We start from the raw sequence: 21,186 nt of genomic DNA on the forward strand, positions 1-21,186 counted from the left end.
TCTGGGGGATGGTTGTAATTCAAAGCACTTCCTGCAAAGCATTCTCAGTTACAGCGGGGAGCTGCATTTCTGTCTGCACCCACCTAATCCTGGAGCAGCTTCCCTGCCTTGCTTCTGCGTTTGGTAAGTGCAAACAGGAGTGGGTCAGCAGGGCATGCTCAAAAACAGCTTCCCTGGAAGCACCAGTGTAGACTAGCCATTGTGGCCAAGTATGATGGGTGAAGATGACCCAAGTTGGTGGTGTAGAGGTTTTGAGAGCTCTGTAGTTCACCGTACTGTTCCTTTAAACACATGCAGTATGCAATTCCCCCTAATGTATCTTAACCACTTTAGCATCTTGAAGGAGTTCTGGTCTGACCCTACATCAACAGACCAGGTCCTCAAGACCGTGCATTTACCAGGCCCCTTCCCATCAGCCAAGCTATTACAAAGTGAAGGCAATGTTCCTCATCTTAGAGCAGAAATAGTTCTTGGCTGTGAAGAGTATAAATGGATTTCTTTGTGAAAGCTACTGGACTCTGACAGACCCTGTAGTTCTCTCTGCCTCTGCAGGTCTCAGGATGACTAAATATAGTCTGTGCTGCCTACTGTCCTCACATAAGGTCTTCCTGAACCCTCACCTGGACTTAGGTGTGCAAGGTACTGTTCTCAACACTGCTGGAGGGCCCTGCCCTGCTGCTGTAGAGAGCGCAGAGAGGAAGAGTCTATGTGCCCTTCACCACTACCTCATCCCACACAACAGCCAAGTTGCTTCAGAGCTTGTGGGGAGCCATGCTGTACCACAGGACCAACCTGATAAGGGGAAGCTGGATGGGTAGCAGGGCAAATGGCAGCAGAAGCAATTTGGAGAGCAAGGAATTGTGTCTTCTTGGGCTCATTGACATATTGAGGGCCACATCCCATTTACTTTTAGGTGCCTCGGTGGCACAAGCATTTGCTTACCTGCAGGCTTTGGCAAGCTGGGATTCTGCTTCACCCAGCAGTGGCAGCAGTGGGGGGAAGAGGGCCTTCCTGCCTTCTCGCCCAGTAGCCAAGTGGTTAGGGCACTGGCCCAGAGAGAGGGACACCCAGGTTGGAGGCTCCCCTCACTCAGAGGGTGTTTGAACCAACATCTGCTTCCCATTGAAAGTGCTCCAACCATTAGGCCAGAGGGGAGGCATTAACCAGACTCTTTTCCAGCTCTTCTCTGGACACTCTTCCTCCAACCTAAAAGGCATGAGGGCCATTTTCTTTCTCTTCCTCCAGTCCTGCTAGTTATGGTTTCTCATTACCCAGGCTTACACAAGTACCTGGGTGATCCTGTTGCACCGTGCACCTACCCAGCCATAGCACAGCCCTACTAAGCATGCTCAATGGGCACCTGCACACTTGCACACCCAGAGCTGAATCTCCAACTGTACGTAAGTGCCAAAGACAGCAGTTAACATGACTCCATCTGTGCCATTTTGGTGCACAGTGAAATAGGATTTAGCCATTAATTCCTTTATATAAATGGCAGAAAGATGATCATGTTCTCACACCTTGGATTCTGTTATTAAAAGAAAAAAGCACTAGACATTTGGGGGAGTTTTTAACTGTTATCACATTTTTTAGACATAGTCACCAAGCTGTAATGTCCAGGCTGGAGTGATCTGTGGCTCCATCAATACACACCACTGGAGTCAGCTCGTTGTGGCTATGCAGCAGTGAGACCAGAGATCAGCTGCCTAACACAGCACTTGTGCTCAGCAAGCAAGAGCAGCAACTTGACTGTGCCAATAACTCACCCTTATGACCAATTTTATCCAGCAAAGAAGCACAGGCATGCACAAGCCACTGTGCCACAAAGCCATGTAGAGTGGCTTGGACTTTAGCAGGGGCATGAAGGATAACCCACAGAAAGACTTTGCTGCCACAAGTGAGCTGAGGTTATGGTGCTTTGCTGAATGCACTGCACATAGGTTAGCTTGTGACTTGAACCAGCTGTGGGAGTGAGGCAGAGTAGGAACCCCCCTATCTTTGCAGCACAGGCTATTCAAGCACTGGGTGAGCGTTCATCAAAGTAAGCAAGTGCCACGTGTCATCCTCCTCCTCCCCACTGAGAGGCAGGAAAGGCAAGAACGATGCAAAGCCCTGGCTTCCAGCCCTTTGGCTCTCCGGCTGGCACAGGGACAGCATCAGAATAGTCAGGTCTTAGCGGGTATCGGTAAGCAGCAAGTTACATATCCATAAGACCCAGCTTGGTCAAGAACAAAGAAGGGGAGGAATTGTGACTTAAAGCACATGTGCACTCTCATGCCATGAAAACGTGCCCTACCCCTCATTCAACCTGTATCCAACACTGAAATAGCGTCACGCAGCTTCTTGTGTGGGCCACCCCAGCCAGTTCTCAGCACTTATTGGAGGAACTGCACTTACGTGACAGTTACTGATCTTTCCTGAGAACTGAATGCTGCACAAATGTGCTGGGTATGTTTCCATGTGGCACTAGCTGGCACAGTTCAATGAGGTACAGACACCATGGGTCCTGACAGACATGCAAGTCCCCGCTCTAACTCATGGTGCTTTGCATAAAGTGACCCCCTCCCCTGACCCACCAGAAATTCACCTGTTGTGGCGGGGAGGAGCGGAGGAGGATCGAGCCTGCCTGTTTGTCCTGTGATCAGAGCTGGACTCATGCAGCACCCCCCACCCCCAGTTCAGGCCGGAAAAACCCCATCCCTCGGCTCCCCTCCCGCGGCCCTTCCTGCAGACAGCACCAGGGGCAGGACTGGGCTGTATCAGCTCAGCCCCAATTGCATTGACAGATTGACCCCAGGGAACACAAGTTTCCTAAGGTGCTTCACTTTGGAGCACCTTCATTTGATCCCTCATTAAGTAAGGCTTAATTTGTTGCACGAATGGCCACTTTTAAAGCAGTCTTCAGCCATGCACACATGTCACAGTGCAGCTGTAGAGCACTTTCAAGGGGCCAATTGCATGACAGATATAACTTCTGCCTATGCCCCGTTAGTAGTATCTTCTGGGGCAGCTTCTGAATTGATACATCTGGACTGAAAGCACCCCTTTCTTAGGGCTGTTGCACCAAAACCATTTAGCCCTGTACTTGCAATATTCATAGCAACTTACTTATTGCAGTGTTTCAAGGAAAAAGCCATTAGATCAAATATATTAAGGACCATGACCCCATCAACAGATACTTATTTGCCATGGCTGATGAGTCTTAAACTGAATCAGCAGATTTTTACTATCCAATGCTCATAGACTGTTTCTACAACATACCTTGTAGTCCATCTTTTTACCTTTCACTGCACATTTCTTGGCTTCAGGCCATGTGGGAAACATTAGTAACCATATTCAATTAGCTATTTGTTTTTAAATCGTCCATTTGAATCACTTTTATGTTCCAGTTGTTCTGGTGACATTAATGACTGATTGCACCATGTCTATTTTATGTCTACAGACTGACATAAGATATGCTGGGTGACTGGCTAATGTTCTGGAACTGTATGACTATTGCTACCTTTCTGCCTGCTTTCATTTGGGAACAAAGCAAATCTTAATAGCAGCTATCAGAGTTAAATACATTTTGATAAATAATAGGAAAGTAGCATTTGATTATTATTTTACATCACTTCTTTGAAGGCAAGAGTCCAAGAAGTCACAAAATATTTCTGACAACACTGAAGAAAACCTCAATGGGATGAATTACCCTTTTGTTTCCAAGTAGGAAAATATTATCAAGTTTTTAAGGAACTGGCTTTTGAAGAGAAACTAAGGGAATCAAAGAAAGTAAATTTGAAGGGAATTTAGAAACTTCAGAAGGAAAATTATCTGGAGAAAGTAATGACAAGAAAAGTTCAAAGAAAAGTAGATGAGTCATAAACATAATAAAGAAACATCAATACATTTTCATCAATAGTATTATGAAGGCTGAAGAACGTCTTGATAAACCTTTTTCCCCATTGGAAGCGGGCCCAGTCCCGTCTATGATTTTGCATCAAAAACAATGCTTATAAATGTGACTACATTACTATGCCTGTAGGATGCAGTAACACTACTTAAAAGTCATTGTGTTGATCTATTATTGTAGATGATATTATCCTTTTTATAAGGGCAAGTGAAACTTTACAGTTTCAGCATAGATGAGTTGTGGGTTTGTCAGAACCCAAAATAATGCTCATGTTGATGCTGCTCACCTGCCATTTTACAGACAGTAGAAGAGGAACTACTCCTGCGTGTGCTACTATGGCCATTTTATGGTGGTGCCAGGGCTCAGAGGTATGCAGTTCACATACATCGCGTGCTGCCTGGATGAGTCAAAAGAGTCGTAACAGAAAACACAGGAGCTTTTGACCAGCCTCAGGTCTGTAAGTACATTTTAAACCCACAAAGTTTGAGTGTGTTTGAAATGTACTCAAATACTTTCCTATTTCATCGCTATGTCCCTATGACCTCTGATCATCAAACGCCTGGAGAGGAAGCATTTACACATAAGAAAATGACTCTCTCAGCTACAGGGAGGAATAACCTGTTGTGGTTTTTTAATAGCAGAACAAAACGGCTCCCTTAAAAATCTGTTGGTGGATGTCCTCCTCAGGCTCAGACTTATGGCACATAGAGCGCCACAAGTCTTGCCTTTATGGCAAGATCTTATGGTGTTGTGAGACACTGGCCTGGGTAGCAGAACTAATGTGGACCCAAGGACAATATCCACCAAAAGTACCTAGTATTATTTGCGGGAATGGGGCAGGAGTTGATGGGTCAACTCAACAGCGGTACAACTCCAAAAAGTCAACCAAGTTCCATGAGGGATAGATTTACCAAGTTGGCACAGTGAAGTCTCTAAATGTTTATCTTTGCAGTAAGAGGTTTTTACCTTTTCAGAAATGGCTGTAATTTATTTTGGAGGTGAATAAGTTCCCTGCCAGGTCAGAGTGAAGCCAATGAAAAGGACCACTGAGGAACCTTAAGCCTTTCTCTCCCACGAGATGGGTATGGAGGTGGAACTACCCACCCGTTAGAGGGTTCGTTGATTAAATGTGAACTTCACATAAGAATGTATTATTTTCAACCTCAGAAATATTTACCAAAAAATCAGGGATCATGATCTACTGGACAAAAGGAAAACAGTCACGGCTCTGAAAGCTGGAGAAGACCGGGCCATACTCCTAGGACTGGCTATGATGGCATGCTCCATTATGATGTACTTCCTCCTGGGAATCACACTGCTGCGTTCATATATGCAGAGGTAAATTTATATTGTTACCCTGTTTCCAGTCTCTCTGCTTCTGCTCACTTCACGTGGGTTCCCACTTTGACCTTTTTTTTTTTTTTTATGGTTTTCCCTCTAGTCAAGCAAGACCTGATTCTGCTCCTAGTTACACCAGTATAAGTCAGGAATCTCCCCACCAAAACCAAGGGAGTTATGCTAGTATAAGCATCATGTCCGTGTATGCTGATTATTGGCTTTACATTTTAACCTCAGTTTAATTAGAGTTGGAGGGAAACGCACAGTTCTGAATTCTCAATACCCCCTTTCCCTCACCGTATGGCTTTCATGTAATATCCAGGGCAGTTCATCTGTGGCCTATTGAAGCCCATAAACTACTCCATGGCTATCTCTGTGAAACACAGCCGCTGCCTAATCCAGGAGGGAGCAACGATCATATTTAGCAGCCTAGAGAAACAATACACATTGCAATGAAAAATGGAGTTTTAATTTGGGAAAGGGATCAAGCTGTTTTATAGCAGGTAGCTTGCCATGTTGGCTAATGCCTTCATTTTAACAAGTAAAATCCTAGTTGACATATAGTGAGATGTTGGGAAGTGAGACATCATTTTTCATAGTTATTATACCACCCTTAATTTTTCTCTAGTCATTCCACAGCTGCCCTTAGGTAAGAAACAGAAACTTGGCCTATGATTCATTAGCTATGTTTCAAAGCAGCTTTCAAGCATCAGCCCGACTCCCAACCCACCCTAGATTTGTAACAGTTTTGCTGGTAACACTTTTCTCTTCTGATCAGTGAAGACGTAGGAATGAAAAATGTGTCATTCTGGATCAGACCATGAGTCCATCAAACCCACCACCCTGCCTCTGGCAGCATCCAATGATCCTTCAGAGGAGCAGGGGGAGGCATATGTTTTGTTATAGTGTATCTGTAAGAAGATTTTCCTTCCTGACCCCTGCAATGATCAGGATGAAGCCTGATGCACGAGGGTTAATTGCCCTTATCTTCAGTATCTTTATTCTCTGTCATGGGATTATTCTGCTCTTTTTAAAACACAGGCAAAATTTAGTTTTGGAGATAGAGATAAAGGCTAGTTAAACAGCCAAGAGTATTTACATTTTAAAATCCCTCTGTCTGCAAGACCATCTTAGCAATATCATTGCCAATTATAAAGGCTATTAAGGTCAGCCCCACTCCTTTGAGTTATGCCGTCAACGATGTGAAAAATTGTCCAAAGGTATCGAAGCAAAAATATTAATTAATTTCAAAATATTAATTAAGCAAGCCTCACAACTCGGCTATGAGGTAGGCGGTGCAGAGGTATGACAAAGCAGAGGGAAATGACAGGGAAGGAGCCAAGACCAGAACCCAAGAGGCTTTGCTGTCAGTTCTTCTCCTGTCACCACTAGCTCGCCCTCCCACGGATAGAGCAGCTCCCCACCATATTGGCTTGAGGGGCAAGTATCCAAGAGGTTAATATTTTCATAAAAGGATTATTAACAGATCATTTTAACAGAGTGATCGTAACCAAATTGAACATAGGTATTAACGGATAGAGTGCCAGGTGCAAAGACTCTGAAAGCTAGGAAGCATTCATGTTGGTCCAGGAGTTGAGTAGAAATGTGGTGTGGATCAGAGTATGCCCATGATGGGATGCTATACTATACCAAGAAGTGGGTTGGCATACTCTGAAGGAAGCTACAACCCAGCTTTTCTGTGCCAGGAAGGGAGGACCCTTTCTATAACAAAAGCAGTAAAATGGGAAAGAATTCGAACATGCTGGAGGATAGAGGAACCCCTCTGGACACCACCAGACCTTTTTAAAAAACAGCTTGTTGTGTCATTCCAGTAACTCTTGCCCCTAAGAAACATCTAGACTTGGACTGTGTATTTTCATTTCTATCTCACTGCAGAAATAGGGTGCACCAGCAGGTACATAACTGGGACTTCAAATGGGTAACTACTCCACTTTTCATCTCCTATAAATGGAAAGTATGCCAGAAATTCTCAGCAGTGATTTCACCAGGTGATTTAGCTACTGAAAATTTGAACTAGAAAAATCTTCCCCACGGCAGAGTTTCATATAGAGCTAAGCGAGACACTACATCTATGTAAGTGTGAGGTTATTTTCTAAGTTGCAAGCCTTTTAAGGTGAATTGGACCCTGCAGCCTGAAAGTTAGTTCAAAATGGTTACTCTCACAGAGTGAATCATACATACTTTGTGGTCTCCTGCACACATTTTGCATTTGTTCTTAGATGCCTTTGTTGCCTTTATTCTCATGGAAATGCCCTCCACACTTAAAGTCCCCTTTGCTTTTCACCTCTGGAGGGAAGTACTGCATATCAAGCCACCGGATTTGTACTTCTGACATACAGTCTTCATGTGCCACAGAACTATCGACTCACCCTGTGATGTATGGGGCGTACTTGGAAAGCAAGACCAATGCAGGCAACAACTATAGGGTCTCCCTGTTGTAGCCTGGAGTGAAAGGCAAAGGTGTCCGTAGTGCACACTGCCCATTCTTGCTGGGTGTTGTCTAACCTCTCTCTTTTCTACCTAGTGTTTGGACAGAAGAGGCTCAGTGCACACTCCTCAACGCATCCGTCACAGAAACATTTAACTGCTCGTTTAGCTGCGGTCCGGACTGCTGGAAAAACTCTCAGTACCCCTGCCTACAGGTGTATGTGAACTTAACTTCTTCTGGACAAAAGCTCCTACTTTACCACACAGAAGAGACGATGAAAATTAATTCTGAGGTAGGACAATGGAACAAATCCCATCTCAGATGGATTTCCAGAGGGCTATTGACTTTGCTGGAGCTATTGTCTGTGTTAATGTGTGCAAGGCTTCCAGCTCCTGACCTACTTCCGCCCCCACCCCCCTCCGCCCTCATCAGACAGATCCTTCTTGGTAAATGTTCAGCCAGGGAAGTAGAATCAGACTATTAATGGAAATCATTTAATTGTCATGGCCTCAAAGTGTCTCAGTGCCCCAGAAGAGAGAGAGGACTCAACATTCCTCCCTTTCCCTACCTGCCCCTGCACCCCAACCCCTCACCTTCCCCCCCCCCCAAACATGCAGCTTCTGCTTAGGAGTGAGACACAGCCTCAGTCTTTGCACTCCTGAGGTACCAGGTTCAAGGGGTTCACGCACAGATGCAGTTCTTTAAACCTGACAGGGGAAGTAAAGGGGGGCAGTTGTTCCAATAGAGTGTGAGGCACGTGGACTCTTTTGGGCTAAGTACAGATAGTCAAAAACCTCAAGGCTGAATTGATTCAATCTTTGCAAGTTAGTCTAAGCCAGGGGTGGGCAAAATACATACCAGGGGCTAGATCCAGCCTGCCAGGCCATTCTCTCTGGCCCATGAGGCCCCTAAAAAATTTAGAAAATTAGTATTTATTTGCTCCTGGCTGCCTGTTAAAGATGACAGGAGCCAGGGGCAGTAGGACCCAGGGGAAGCCAGTGGCAGGACCCAGCAGCAAGGCCTGCTCAGCCCCACCCCACTCCCAACCAGAATCCCCTGCCTAGCACCAGAGAGGAAAATGCAGCCCTTGACAGCTTGCCAAAACTCGGTAAGCAGCCCTCCGCCCAAAATAATTGCCCACCCCTGGTCTAAGCTGCATGGATTGAACCAATAAGCAACTGAACAGACATTCACTTTTGATTACAGAAATGCAGCCACATGCCTGCCGTGGTCCAGGCCAGAAGCTGGGGGGTGCTAGAGCACACCTCCCTATCAGCTGGAGCAGACAGCTTGGGCCAAGGCTAGTCTGCCCACCCTGTGAGGGGGGGGGCGTTGTGGGGGAGATGCAAAGCATCCTGGGATGCTGGACAACTATGAGTTAACTTGAATCTGGAGGGGATCTGGGACAGAAGTTCAATAAACCGATTTAACCTAAATCAGCTAAGTCTGATACTACATCCATCCAGGTTTATCTTAAACTGGTTTGGGCCATTTTGAAAGTAGTTTGTGTGCACTGAACTTTGGTTGTGTTACAAATTTGAACTGGGTTCCAATCACTTATACTGGTTTATGTGCAATTTCTGTCCTTAGTCTTGAAGTGAGTCTATCATGAATAAAAAGGGAATAGATTTTACTGAGGCTGCTGGACTCAGACATACCCTATTGTTCTTCCTAGTGGTCTAGCTGCCAAGCTAATACCACAAGTCCTGCTTAAAGGCACCATACATCCTGGCTTAGAGCAGCTAGCTCTGAAATTAGTTGCTGATAGCTGTATGGAGTAAGTGCTCCCATGCTCCAGTTAGTCTGGCACAGACCACAGCTGAGGGCCTTTGCTGGAGACTTTAGGTCTGCCCCCATGGCAGGGCCTGCTGGGATTTCCTACTGATCTGATGTTATTCCTCCCTTTCCTCTGCCAATGCCCCCTGTGACTTAAAAGTACAATCTTGTCCTGAGTGCCTATAACATTTATATTCTGTGGACAGGTCACTTCACCCATGCATTGCATTCAAACACCTTTACAGATATGCATGCAATATCAGGACAGCAGGAAGACCTACGTCTGTCTTGGACACGGCAGCCAGATTCCACCCTCTGTTACACCAGTACAGTCCACTGGGGTCTGTGGGGTTGTACCTGGCTGCCCAGGGAACACAGTTTGGTCCTCTTGCTGGCAAAAGGATGCTGAAAGTTTATCAGAGATACTGTCCAGATTAAAATTTTACTCCCAGTATGTGTAAATCATTGTAGCTCCATTTGCACCCACTCAGAATTTGGCCTACTCCTTGTTTGTTTCCTAAAATGATTAACAGGGAATTTTTTTTTTGGTTTCTAAATAGACCAAAAACAGTTTTATGGCTGCACCACTGAAAATGCAGACTAAACTTCGTTCCCTGTGGGACTGAGGCAGCTCACTTATCTGCTTCCTTTATGCAGAAGCCTGTAATGTCTGTAGTGAATGCCTCTTCCTTCCAGACTGCAAGTGCATCTGTGCTGGTGACTCATTACCTTATGTATCTGGGCTCGTTACTGTGTGTGTCATGACTGCCGCAACTGCTTTTCTTTCTGCAGATGGCTGTTTGTGTTTCTCTGTGTAGCAAGGCACAGAAGGCATGTCTGTCTACACCATCAAAAGACGGTGCTTAGGAGTGCTGCAAGGGAACACGGTGCCCATGTTACACCCCAAAATGGATGTAGTATAATGTAATGCCTTAATGTGGACTTGAGTACACACGAATAAGCTCACTCCCGCAGGTGTGCTAACTGGCAGGTACCCAGTGCCATAGTGAGACAGGCAATATTACAGCCACCTGGGGTATAGCGTGTGTGGTACGTTCACTCCCTATTGCAGTCCTCTGATAGTATAAACATGGCCTAAATGTCAGAGTTTAGGCATTTTTGCCCCTATAAATTTCCATCTCTACCTTCCATCTTTGCCCCTATAATTTTCAGGTATAAATTACTGCAAGCCCAATGTTGCGCCTGTAAGTACATGCAAATGCCATTAAAACAACTTTGTCTCCAAGGTGCTGGTTTGAAGGCACTCTCAGGCACTTGGATATCCTGGGGACCTTTACACCACCCTGAATGTAGACATAACAACAAAGGCCCAGTTCAGGCTGGGTTAAGAATATTTCCCAAGCAGTTACACCCCAGGGGGGATTTAACCTATTGTGTTTCTATTTCTGGTAGCAGTTCAGCAGACCAAATTACTTTCACATATTAAGATGAAGTGATATTAAAACTAGTCCAAGCCTTTAATGGTTTTGCAAGGCCAGTTATTCCACTGCCTAATTAACTCTTGTGGCTGGGATACAAGTCCTCTGAATCAAATTGTAAAACAGAAACTAGCACCCCTGCCTTCTTACCAAGGTGGGGTTCAGCAGCTTCCAATTCTGTGTCCAATATCCCTCTGTAAATGTGGTTCTTAGAGACTGTTATAGCCAGTAAACAGCAAAAGCCTGATTTTTTTTTTGGAAGGGGAGGGATTGTTGATTTTTGGGGGGTTTTTTGATGGTATATAAGCAAAACCCACTGAAATCCAAGCTACAGTTTGATTAAAACAGCTCAAATCAATCTTGGTCCTGCAACAGATACAAATAAATCAAAGGATTCACTATAAATCTCCAAACTCTGTTGTTTGAAGATTTTTTGTTTATCTAAACATGCCCTTAAATTCTCCCGACCACAGCTTCCCCCCCCCCCCCCCAATGGAAAGCAGGCGTAGTTAATGCTTCCCAAGTCCAAGGTTGTTTCACAGGTTAAGCTTTGCTTTCAGGAGAGCTTCTACTTTTTTCCCCGATACGCTGCTGGCTATGTGATCTGAATCCAAATTCCATTTTAAGTGGGACTTGGCCCTGGATAGTAGTGTCTATGAAATACCTGAACTTGGATGGAATTAACATAGACTCCAGGTTGCAATGTACTCACATCCACACAGCAAATCCCACCTCCTGCCTCTGTGGCCACATCCTAGGCAGGTTCCCCTCCCTACACTGCCTCATCCCCATCATGCTGACAGCTCGGCAGCAATAGCTGCTCCAGCTGAGGTCGGGATCACACTGATATATGCTGCTAGTACACAACTGTGGCTCGTCACTGTGTATCAGAAGCCACTCATTTTCATCCTTCCTTTGCCATCAGCCTATGGTGGAAAGCTAAAAGAAAGGTCCCAAACAGCAGTGAGAACAAACCCAAGTTCCTGGTCCTGACATGGCCACACTGGTCCACTTTGGAGGGACTGAATCAGGGGTGCTGTCAGACAGACTCAGGGAGGATCCTGGGTCACAAGGCATGATGCTATGCTATACCCACAAGCAGCACTTACCATCTTCCTTTTGCTACAAGTGTATAAGTCTTTTTCTTTGCGTGCGCAAGCACAGTGCAGGAAGAAACCTGTTGCAAGTAATGACTCCTTAGCCCTGCATCCATAGTTCCCACGGCATCATTATCCCCATGTTGCAGCTGGAGTTTAGAGGAGCTCAATGACTTGCTCGAGACTACACAGGAAATCAGTACCTTAGCCCTCTAATTCGAGACTGGAGCCCTGGCTATTGGAATAGCAGTCCTCCTCTGAGCTGGCCCTGGGTTCGGGACGGCCTAATGGAAACCCATTGTATTATGAACAGTTGAGGACAGAAGGGGCCGGTATGCTTTGCAACAGAGACGAAAAGACCAGCTTCCCAGTGGCAAAGAGCTTTAATTTCCATCCCTGGCAGTTCATGATAATCACCATTTTAACTGGGTACTGGTCCCTTGGACTAGGCAAAAATATAGGTCATTTAGCAGACAAACCAACATGCTTTCAGCATCTCAGGCAGCCTATGGCAGTCCACCCCCTGTGCAGTGATCACAGTGTTGGTCTGAAATGAAGGGGCATGCTCTGATCCTGTTATCTCTAGTTCTTTGTGAGCCCCATCACACCTTCTCACTGGTTTGCTATTTATAACCGGCTCTTCAGACACCTGGCCAGAAACAAGGCACACTGCTGCTCTGAGAGGCAGGCAGGGATAACTGATGGGAATTCCCTGCTGCGAGCCCTGACAAGCTGCCGGATCCGCTCAACAGGTTGGAGAGTGGCCCTGTGCACCAAGCAGGGGAAGCACGCAGGAGTGACTGATTGTGTATGCTCCACCTGGGTGCGAGTTGCCACTTCCTTTCCACCTCCTCGCGTATTGGAGATGCACCTCCCCTCCTCTCCCCCCTTAAAAATGCCTAGCTGTCTCACTGATCCAAACACTGCTGACAACACGGCGGAAGGCGCTGCGCTTGCGTTCCAGCAGGTCAGCGCAGGCGACCTTCGAAAGGTCAGCAGAAACCGTCCTAACCTTTCCATCTCAATGAATATCACATGCACGCGCACACGCACACGTGGACATGCAGAGCGGCATCTGCACCTGATCTCCCCTCTCTCTCTCTCTCTCTCACTCAGATTGAGGAAAACAGGCTTTGATTCTAAATAACGATTAATCCATAAGACCTGCTATCTAAAATAGCTGCCTTCCCGAAAGGTTAGGAATGGAATAGCTGCAATTTATATTGAGATATATAATGCGCTCCTGTCAGCGTCTGATCAGAATCAACAGGAAGCAAATGGGTGTCAATTGGAGCTATTTTAATCCCCCCAGAAAAGCACAGAGCTGCTTTTTTTATGCCTTTTTGTGGCTCTCCCATGCATATTTTATCTTTAGCCTTTTAAGACTATTGCCCAACCCCATGTCAGTACTACAACCAAAGCAGCTTAAATGCCTTAGCTGCTGCACTGCCTTTCCTCAGCTGTCGACTGCCAGCAGCCTCTCGGGAGAGTAAATAGGATCAACAGCCTCTTGTATTCAAATGATTGAGGGATTCTGTTATGCCGTGGAGCAGCAATATTTAAAGTAGTTGCAAGAGCCTGATTTGAGGCTCACGTTCCACGAGTTAAATTGTTTTTATTCCAAGGTGGTTACCAATTTCTACTTATAAATACCGTACGGATCAGGCCCTGTCTGTCAGTCGCCCCGTTATATGCCGTAGGCTCGGCTGTTATTCAGAAATGGTAACGAGAACTGGTGGATACCCTCCAAAAGTTCAGTTACCTCCACATACTGGAGAGGGAAACATTAATAGGACAGATGAGCCACCAGTACAGGATGCCGCTCTCTTCAGAGTTGACCCACACGAGGGGCAGTATTTTCTCAATTTCCCTGGCATGTTTGAAAATGTATAGCCCGGGCAGCTGACCTTTTTAGCAGGCATAGCACAGATTAGCCCTGCACCCTCCCGATGAGTGCCACTCAAACCCCCTTCCCTTGCCCGAACGGCTGCTCTGCTTTCTGCTCCCTGCCCTGTGCTCCCTTTCAATCTGAACATTTGGACTGGAAACCTGCAGGTTTTCTCCGTAGACATCCAGCGCGCACATTTTGCAGCCAAGTTGCCAAGATCACAAGAACTGCTTTTTTTAATGCTATGTCAAGATGTCTGGCCTCCGACGCGCTCCATAAGTCAGATGCACAACCATTCAAAATAAAAAAAGAAGGAACGGTCAACCCTAATATATTTTTCTCAATTTGAAAAAAACAGTTTAGATTTATTTTGGGGCCACTTCATATTATGTTTGAGAGACTAGCATAAGTGTCTCCGGCCAAGCCTGCATGATAAACTCATGACCCAGAAGGATGCCACTAGCCTGTCACTGCAACAGTTTAAAACTTAACCCAGACAGATGCTTTAGGAATTTGGCATTTGATTGGAGATTATAAACCACCCAGGGACTCTGAGATAATGGGCACTGGTAACTATCTAGCTGCCAGGAGTTTAGGATTGGTGATTGTAGCGGGCAGACAAGGTTCTTCGGGTAGATGTGATATCTTTTATTAGGCCAACTAAATAGATGGAAAAAATGTTCTTTGCAAGCTTTCAGGCACAAACACCCTTCTCCAGAAGTTTAAAATAACTGCCATTGCAAGCCACTTAGCACTTGGATAACAGACCCAAATGACTCAGCTGTTGTGTAAAGAGCCCTGGCATAGGTCAAGGTTTTCTTAGTATGAGGAGCCTGAGCTGATTGGCAGCATATCTCACTGCCTTACAGGATGGGATTAGAATCATCTTGCCACTGGTAGTTTAGTCCACATTGGTAGTACTCAAAGTTTTGGTCCCACGGGCCAGATGACTGGCACAGGGCTGGTCCCTGGGCTAGATTGGGTCCCATGCACCAGGATCAGGCCCCACCTGGACTCAGCTAGCCCCATGTATCAGGATCAAGCTCTGTGCTACCCCCATGTGCAAGGATTGGGCCCCATATGCTGAGATCTTACCCTGGGGCCCTTCATCACCCCCAGCCAGTCTCAAGTGCCACGGTCAGGCCCCGCACTGCCCCAAGCACCAGGATCAGGCCCCACACTGTCCTGTGTACCCGATCCAGTATGCAGCCCATGCTAACCAGTCCACAACTTCGGAAATTTGGCAGCAGATAAGTGATCTCACCATTCTCCTGCAGCCAAATTTTCAGATCCTTTTTCAGCTGGGATGGATGACATGGCTCTGGGGGCTGGATCTGGCCCAGCTGCCAGGGGTTGAGCACCCCTTATCTAGGTTCGTAGATTTGGTGACCCTGGTACCAACAGACTTAACAGACTTGGCCCACAAAGTCTGACTGTCACACTATAGACTGGAACAGCTAATCACTTAGGCATTATTTAACAGCTCGATCCATAACAGAGGTAATATATTTTCTTTAAAAAGAAGGGAAATGTTTTCTATTTACTGAGCAACAATCAAACGCAACTCAACCCAGACCCTCTCCTCCCCTTCCATAACCAGAATCCAGCCCAGCAACTTCAGTTCATTCATTCCCAGGCAGCTCATTTACCCTGCGTTCATCTGGGAGAGCCGGGACAGCTACAGTTGAGCCCTAACTGAGAACAGAGAATTGGCCTTTGAATGATGTGACTGTTAACTTTTAAGGGGATAAATAGGTACCATATGGTTTGGCTCCATTTCTAGGCAGGAGGAGGGGAGGAGGATGTTTTAGCACAATATTGGAAGTGTGTGAACACCCAATATCGAGAAACATTATTGTGAGTGATCCAAAGGACTCATGGCATTATCAAAAACCATGAGACAGGTATAAAAATCACATTTTTTTTTGAAAAGCAATGAAGTCAGGGCTCTTTGGTCTTTGCCTTCTGTGTTTTGAGCCTTTACACTGTATTCCGACCAAATTTTCCATCTTTTCTCTGCATCCATGACAGCACAAACTTGCTACTTCTTGAAATGAATGCAGATATTCTTACCCAATCCCAGCAGTCCAGCAGCTGAGACTTGAAGGGGAAAAATGTGCAGGGCTTGCAACAAAATTAGAAACACTGGGATGTGATTGCCACTTAAAACACTGGAATATAATTCAGAAAAAAGAAAATTTAGGATGAACCTTATGGAAAAGCTTCCTTAAAGTGCAATCAGATCAGAATTCTGCTAGGATCGGTTAGGAACTGGAAGAAGCCTCATGGCTTTGAACATTTACAACAGGGATGGACGAAGTGCTAGAGAATATACGGGAGGGAACAATCCTGCACCAGCAGGAAGATGGCTGAGATATGACCTTCTTGGTATTTTCCATCTGTAATTTCTATAGCTCTATGAAATATTCATAATGGAAATGCTGACATGCTGTACCCTTAGTGCTCCAGTCTGCTAATGCCATCCAATCTCTCTGCTGCACATGAAATCATAATCTTAGCTAATAAACGCCCCAATGAATCAATCAAATCTTGTTACAAGGTTCATCTTTTGATCATTATTAGGGCTACAACTCTGCAGCAGTATGCTATGAAAAGGCACAGCCAGGCCATGAAAAGGAACAGAAGTTTATAAAATATATACTGTCAAAAATATGAAAAGTCATGGGTCACCTTATTTTAATCAAAACATTGTCATCTTTTGTAAAACTCATTTGCTATCAATAAATTACCCAAAACTACAACTTCTCTCCCAGTGCAGGGTCAGCTATGCAGCAATGCAACAGTGAGAGCAGAGCAATGAGGGGTACTATGATTTATGATTGCCTTCAGATTTTGGCCAACCACTGATTCTATAGGATGTAATCCAGCACAGTTTCCTCCTGATCTCTATCAGTGCTCACATAGAGGGCTTAGATTCCCACCTGGCAATGTAATGCCTGCTCATTCCTTTCTAATGTCCCCATTGTGCCTAAGTATCTGAAATGGGGAAGAGCAAAAGAGCCCTAATAATGATCAAAAGATTAACCTGTGCAAGGGTAGCAGATTCCCACCCAGGAGAATTCTGTGGGTGAAGTTACACAGTACACTCCAACCATACAAAGGACGCATAAAATGCGAGCATCTGCATGATAAAGCTCGTTAAATCATTCTAAGTGCCCTCTGAGCGTCTCAAAATTACGCCACTTCAGGTGAGGGTTATGCTACTTAGGTTGCGTGAAGGTAACTTCAGTCCGCTCCATGGAGATAAACAGTGGCGACGTGTAGGGGCGTGCACTTGCACCCCCTGAGAGCGCTGGTGCACCCCCTGACCAGCCACGCTTGCTGCTTAGGCGATGGGCAGGGGGCGCAGGCAGGAGCACCGGTACCCCCCCCTCAAGGGCTGGCTAGGGAGTGGAAGTGGCTGCAGCATTTGGCCACAGTGATCAGCTGTCTTATGATCGGCTGCGAGGGACCCGCCCCTTCCTCCCCCCCCGATCACTGGGGGGGCACATGCCCCCCCGACTAAGGCGGCACTAGTCGCCCACGGAGATAAAACAAGCAATTTACAGTCCTTCAGAATTGAGGATACACTGTTCCCAGCCCCCACTGCTTTTGTCTCCAGAGCAAAGACAGAACCCAGGTATCCTGGCCCCTAGGCCTGCCCTTGTTCACCAGCCCTTCAGTGGCAAGTCAAAGCTGTGCAGGCAAGAAATGGTACTAATCCTTAATATGCAACTGCTCACAGCTTGTTCAAACTTGAACACCCCTTAACATTGCCCAGATTTAGTATGATCTAAGTGCAATGTGTAGCTTCACCCTATTTGAAGCTTTGTCCATGACACGGCTATGCTACCTACCATCGAGCCAGCCAGCTCCTAGCGCACAGGAACAAACATAGTCTGGGATTTTCAAAATGTAAGCAGATTAGGTACGCAACTTCTGTTAAGAAAACCTGGTCTGTGGAGGGCAGCAAAAACTGAGCTAAGCAACAACACAGGAAAGCAATCTAGTTCGGTGATCATTAACAGACAGCTGAACCGATTCTACAGAAAATCTTGGGGATTCTTCAAAGTAGGCCCTGAAATCAAATGGCAGCTTGTTGTAGGCGGCTGCTCCAAAGACAGATCAGCTAGCCTTGTGCTTAAAGCAGAGGACTGGGAATCGAAAAATCGGTATTCTAATCCCAGACTACCTGTGTGGCCTTAGGCCAGTCATTCAAAGGCAAGGTTATAAAAGGAATATAAATAAAAAGAGGAAAATTGGAGGCAAAATTTTGTGGGCAGCATCATCCAGCCAGAATTATTAGCTCCATTAATTACAAGGAAAATCTGACTGCTGGTTTGCCTATACAGTGAGGCAGTTCGCTATCTAAATGCTAGAATATTCACCCACATTTGACTGCGGGTTCAAAACCGAGGTACTCTGTCTCTTTGTTTCAGTTTCTCCATGTGTAAAATGACAATAATATAATACACTTACTAACCTCAAAAGATTTCCAAATTAATCAATTCATGTCTATCCTGCACTTTGAGGTCCTCAGATGGAAGGCGCTATAAAGATATAAAGTACCGAGCGTGATTTTAATTGGGACTATGACGGTTATATTAGTCTAACCATTTGCATCATTGAATTGTAAAGGCACAAGCAGCAAGAAATTGTCCTGTGTGCCATCTGCAATAGCGAAGATGATATGTGGCTGGAGATATATAATTTTTCCTTTTCATTTCTTTCCAGTGCTCCTACATACCTAAGTGTGGCAAGAATTATGAAGAGTCCATGTCACTCGTGAACGTTGTAATGGAAAACTTCAGGAAGTACCAACGCTTCTCGTGTTTTTATGACCCAGATGGCGTTCAAAAGAACGTGATATTAACCAAACTTTACAGTTCCAATGTGCTGTTCCACTCACTTTTCTGGCCTACGTGCATGATGATTGGCGGGATTGCTATCGTTGCCATGGTAAAGCTGACTCAATACCTTTCTCTCCTCTGTGAAAGAATCCAAAGGATCAATAGATAAAAGCAAAAACTTCTCTGAGATTTATTTACAGCTAAAATACTGTTTTTTCATTCTTCACCAAAGAACCTTAAGTTTGTAATGTGCAAGTCTGTTATAAGTTCCTTAATATATTCTTATAAGTAGAGCAATAATGCAAAAGCTGTTCTATATGCAAACATGATGTTATTATTATGCAGACAAGAGAAAAAAAAATTACCATTTGTGTTGATGGTCTTTATGATTTGATTTTATGCTGGAGCTAGTATTTTCTTTTCTACAGCCAAAATAGGGCTCGGTGTCACCATTTGCCAAGTTTTATGAACATGTCAGCATTTCAGTGTAAACTCATTCTGGGGAAAAATTCACCTTTCTAGGCCAGGTAGCAAAAGGCCTATGCATCAGATAAGTCCCACTTAAACCTTACGACATGCAGTGGATGGATCCTTTGTTTGGGGGGCATACAAAGGTATAGAATTGACTAAAGGAGGAGGGTTTAGGGTAAGTGTAGTTGGAGGAAAGACTACAGTATTAACAGCATAAATGGGACTTAATGGTGTGTTGTGCTGGCTTTCCCCTTTGGGAAGTAAGTATCTCCCTCTGGTGTTTTAGATCTTTTGCAAAATCAAAATGGATAGTCTTTTTTTGGTTGGTTGGTTTGCAATATGTTTTCCTCATGCCTTAGCATCATCTACAGAAGCTACAGCCAAAAAAAAATCAAATTCAACCAATTTCATTTTTTAAACCAAGCTGAGCCCTATTGGTGGAGATGGGACCAGAACACCTTATGTAAAGGTTTATTACGCATTTGTCTTGCATTTGCTACCATATCACTGTAAAGGGGGAAAAAAGACAAAACACAATCAGCTATTTTTTCATTTTTTACTTCCAACTATTTTAGATTTTTTTACTTGATATATATATAAATATATATATATATATATATAAAAGACAAAAGCTATATACTATATAGTTGTGTATTGTAACTTCATTAGGTTACTTTTCGTTCCGTTGTTTGTTTTTACTGACTGGAAAGTGAGCAGTATAACTCCTGTATTCATCAAAAGCCTGGATAAAATCATAATATTGAAGAGCTGGAACATAGGATGTTATCCCACATTCATGATGTTGTTTCAGTCAAAGGTCTCTATTGCTGTGACACTTGGTTTGAAAAGTATCTTGTCCACTTCGCTAGATTGACTAATTGAATTGTTAGATGATAATCGTAACGCTTCTGGAAATCTTTTCTGATCTTTACTCAGAATGCAGTGGCGGCTGAAGTGACTGTCATTTTAAGAGGTCCCGCTGTAGTATGAGTTATTCAAGACATTGAAATTCAGACAAATATGTTGTCCTATCTGTCATGTGTTTACCATGGGGATGTCACCGGTATAATTCTGCGCGCACGGTGTCAGTGTCCTCTGCATAACTGATTTCTATTTCCCTAGTCACAACTTTCTCTCTTATGTTACACTTTCAAGACGGTGTCAAAGCTTCCTACTTTGCACTTAACCTGAAGGACAAATTTGACGCGATCTCTGTGATCAACCCGTGGACTTCACAGCAGGATATTTGTTGAAAAATTAATTGCAGGTCTATTCCAAACAAAAAAAAGTCTCCTTCCCCACCCACCAAAAAGAACAAAATTAAGTCTTCTGTCCAGATCATTCATATATAAGTATCTTTTCCCATGATATCATTTTAAAGTATTACAAAAAATTGCAAATCATACCAATATAATCTGAGCTGTACCTGAATCCGCAGCCGAGGAATTAACCTGCAATCTTGTATTCCATAATATGAATTTTCTTAGGCAAATAGACTTCTGGGGGTGGGGGAGGGGCTGCAATCAGGGCTCCAGAAATGTATAATAAAAACGATTCAATTAAATCTTCCAGATTTCAATACCTTTTGCATTCAGAACTGATTTGCTTCAGCAAATTTTGCTTTGTAGCTTTTTTTGCTTTTTTTTTTTTTTTTTGGTCAGAACACCAGGTTTGCCAACCATCTGTAATCTAACAGACAGTCTGTAAAAGTCTCTTTGTAAATTCAGTGTATTTATCTATCTGAGAGTTTTGTACAGTCCTTCATCATTTGTACCCGAGTAAGTTCCCCATTAATTAGGCTGGCAATAACAAAGTCCCTCGCGAACTTCAAGAAGATTCTGCTTATATTTAAAAGAGCCTGCCACCCCCGCAATTTTCTATATGCATAGAAAACATGATTGATGCCTCGTTCTCTCTTGCTAGAAAGTTTCCCTCTAAGATGGATAGAGATTGCAGTCTGTTGCCAAGAGGAATATGCAGAGATGT

The 21,186-nt window shown here is 44.6% G+C and overlaps 1 protein-coding gene across 8 annotated transcripts in view; it reads left to right on the forward strand.

Moving 5' to 3' along the window:
• Window positions 1–20,779, forward strand: part of LOC102572400 (calcium-activated potassium channel subunit beta-2) — a 183,091-nt gene extending 162,312 nt beyond the window's left edge. For 7 of the 8 annotated variants that reach the window (XM_019478516.2, XM_019478515.2, XM_059731169.1 and 4 more), the window contains 3 exons: window positions 5,060–5,230; window positions 7,776–7,971; window positions 18,614–20,779. In XM_019478516.2, coding sequence (XP_019334061.1) covers window positions 5,060–5,230; window positions 7,776–7,971; window positions 18,614–18,898 — 652 coding nt within the window. In that variant the 3' untranslated portion in view covers window positions 18,899–20,779. The remainder of the gene's footprint in view (window positions 1–5,059; window positions 5,231–7,775; window positions 7,972–18,613) is intronic. The other variant, XM_019478510.2, reaches the window with a different exon arrangement.
• The last annotated feature ends 407 nt before the right edge of the window (window positions 20,780–21,186 follow it).

Source organism: Alligator mississippiensis, chromosome 7, assembly GCF_030867095.1.
Source record: "Alligator mississippiensis isolate rAllMis1 chromosome 7, rAllMis1, whole genome shotgun sequence".
NCBI lineage: Eukaryota > Metazoa > Chordata > Crocodylia > Alligatoridae > Alligator > Alligator mississippiensis.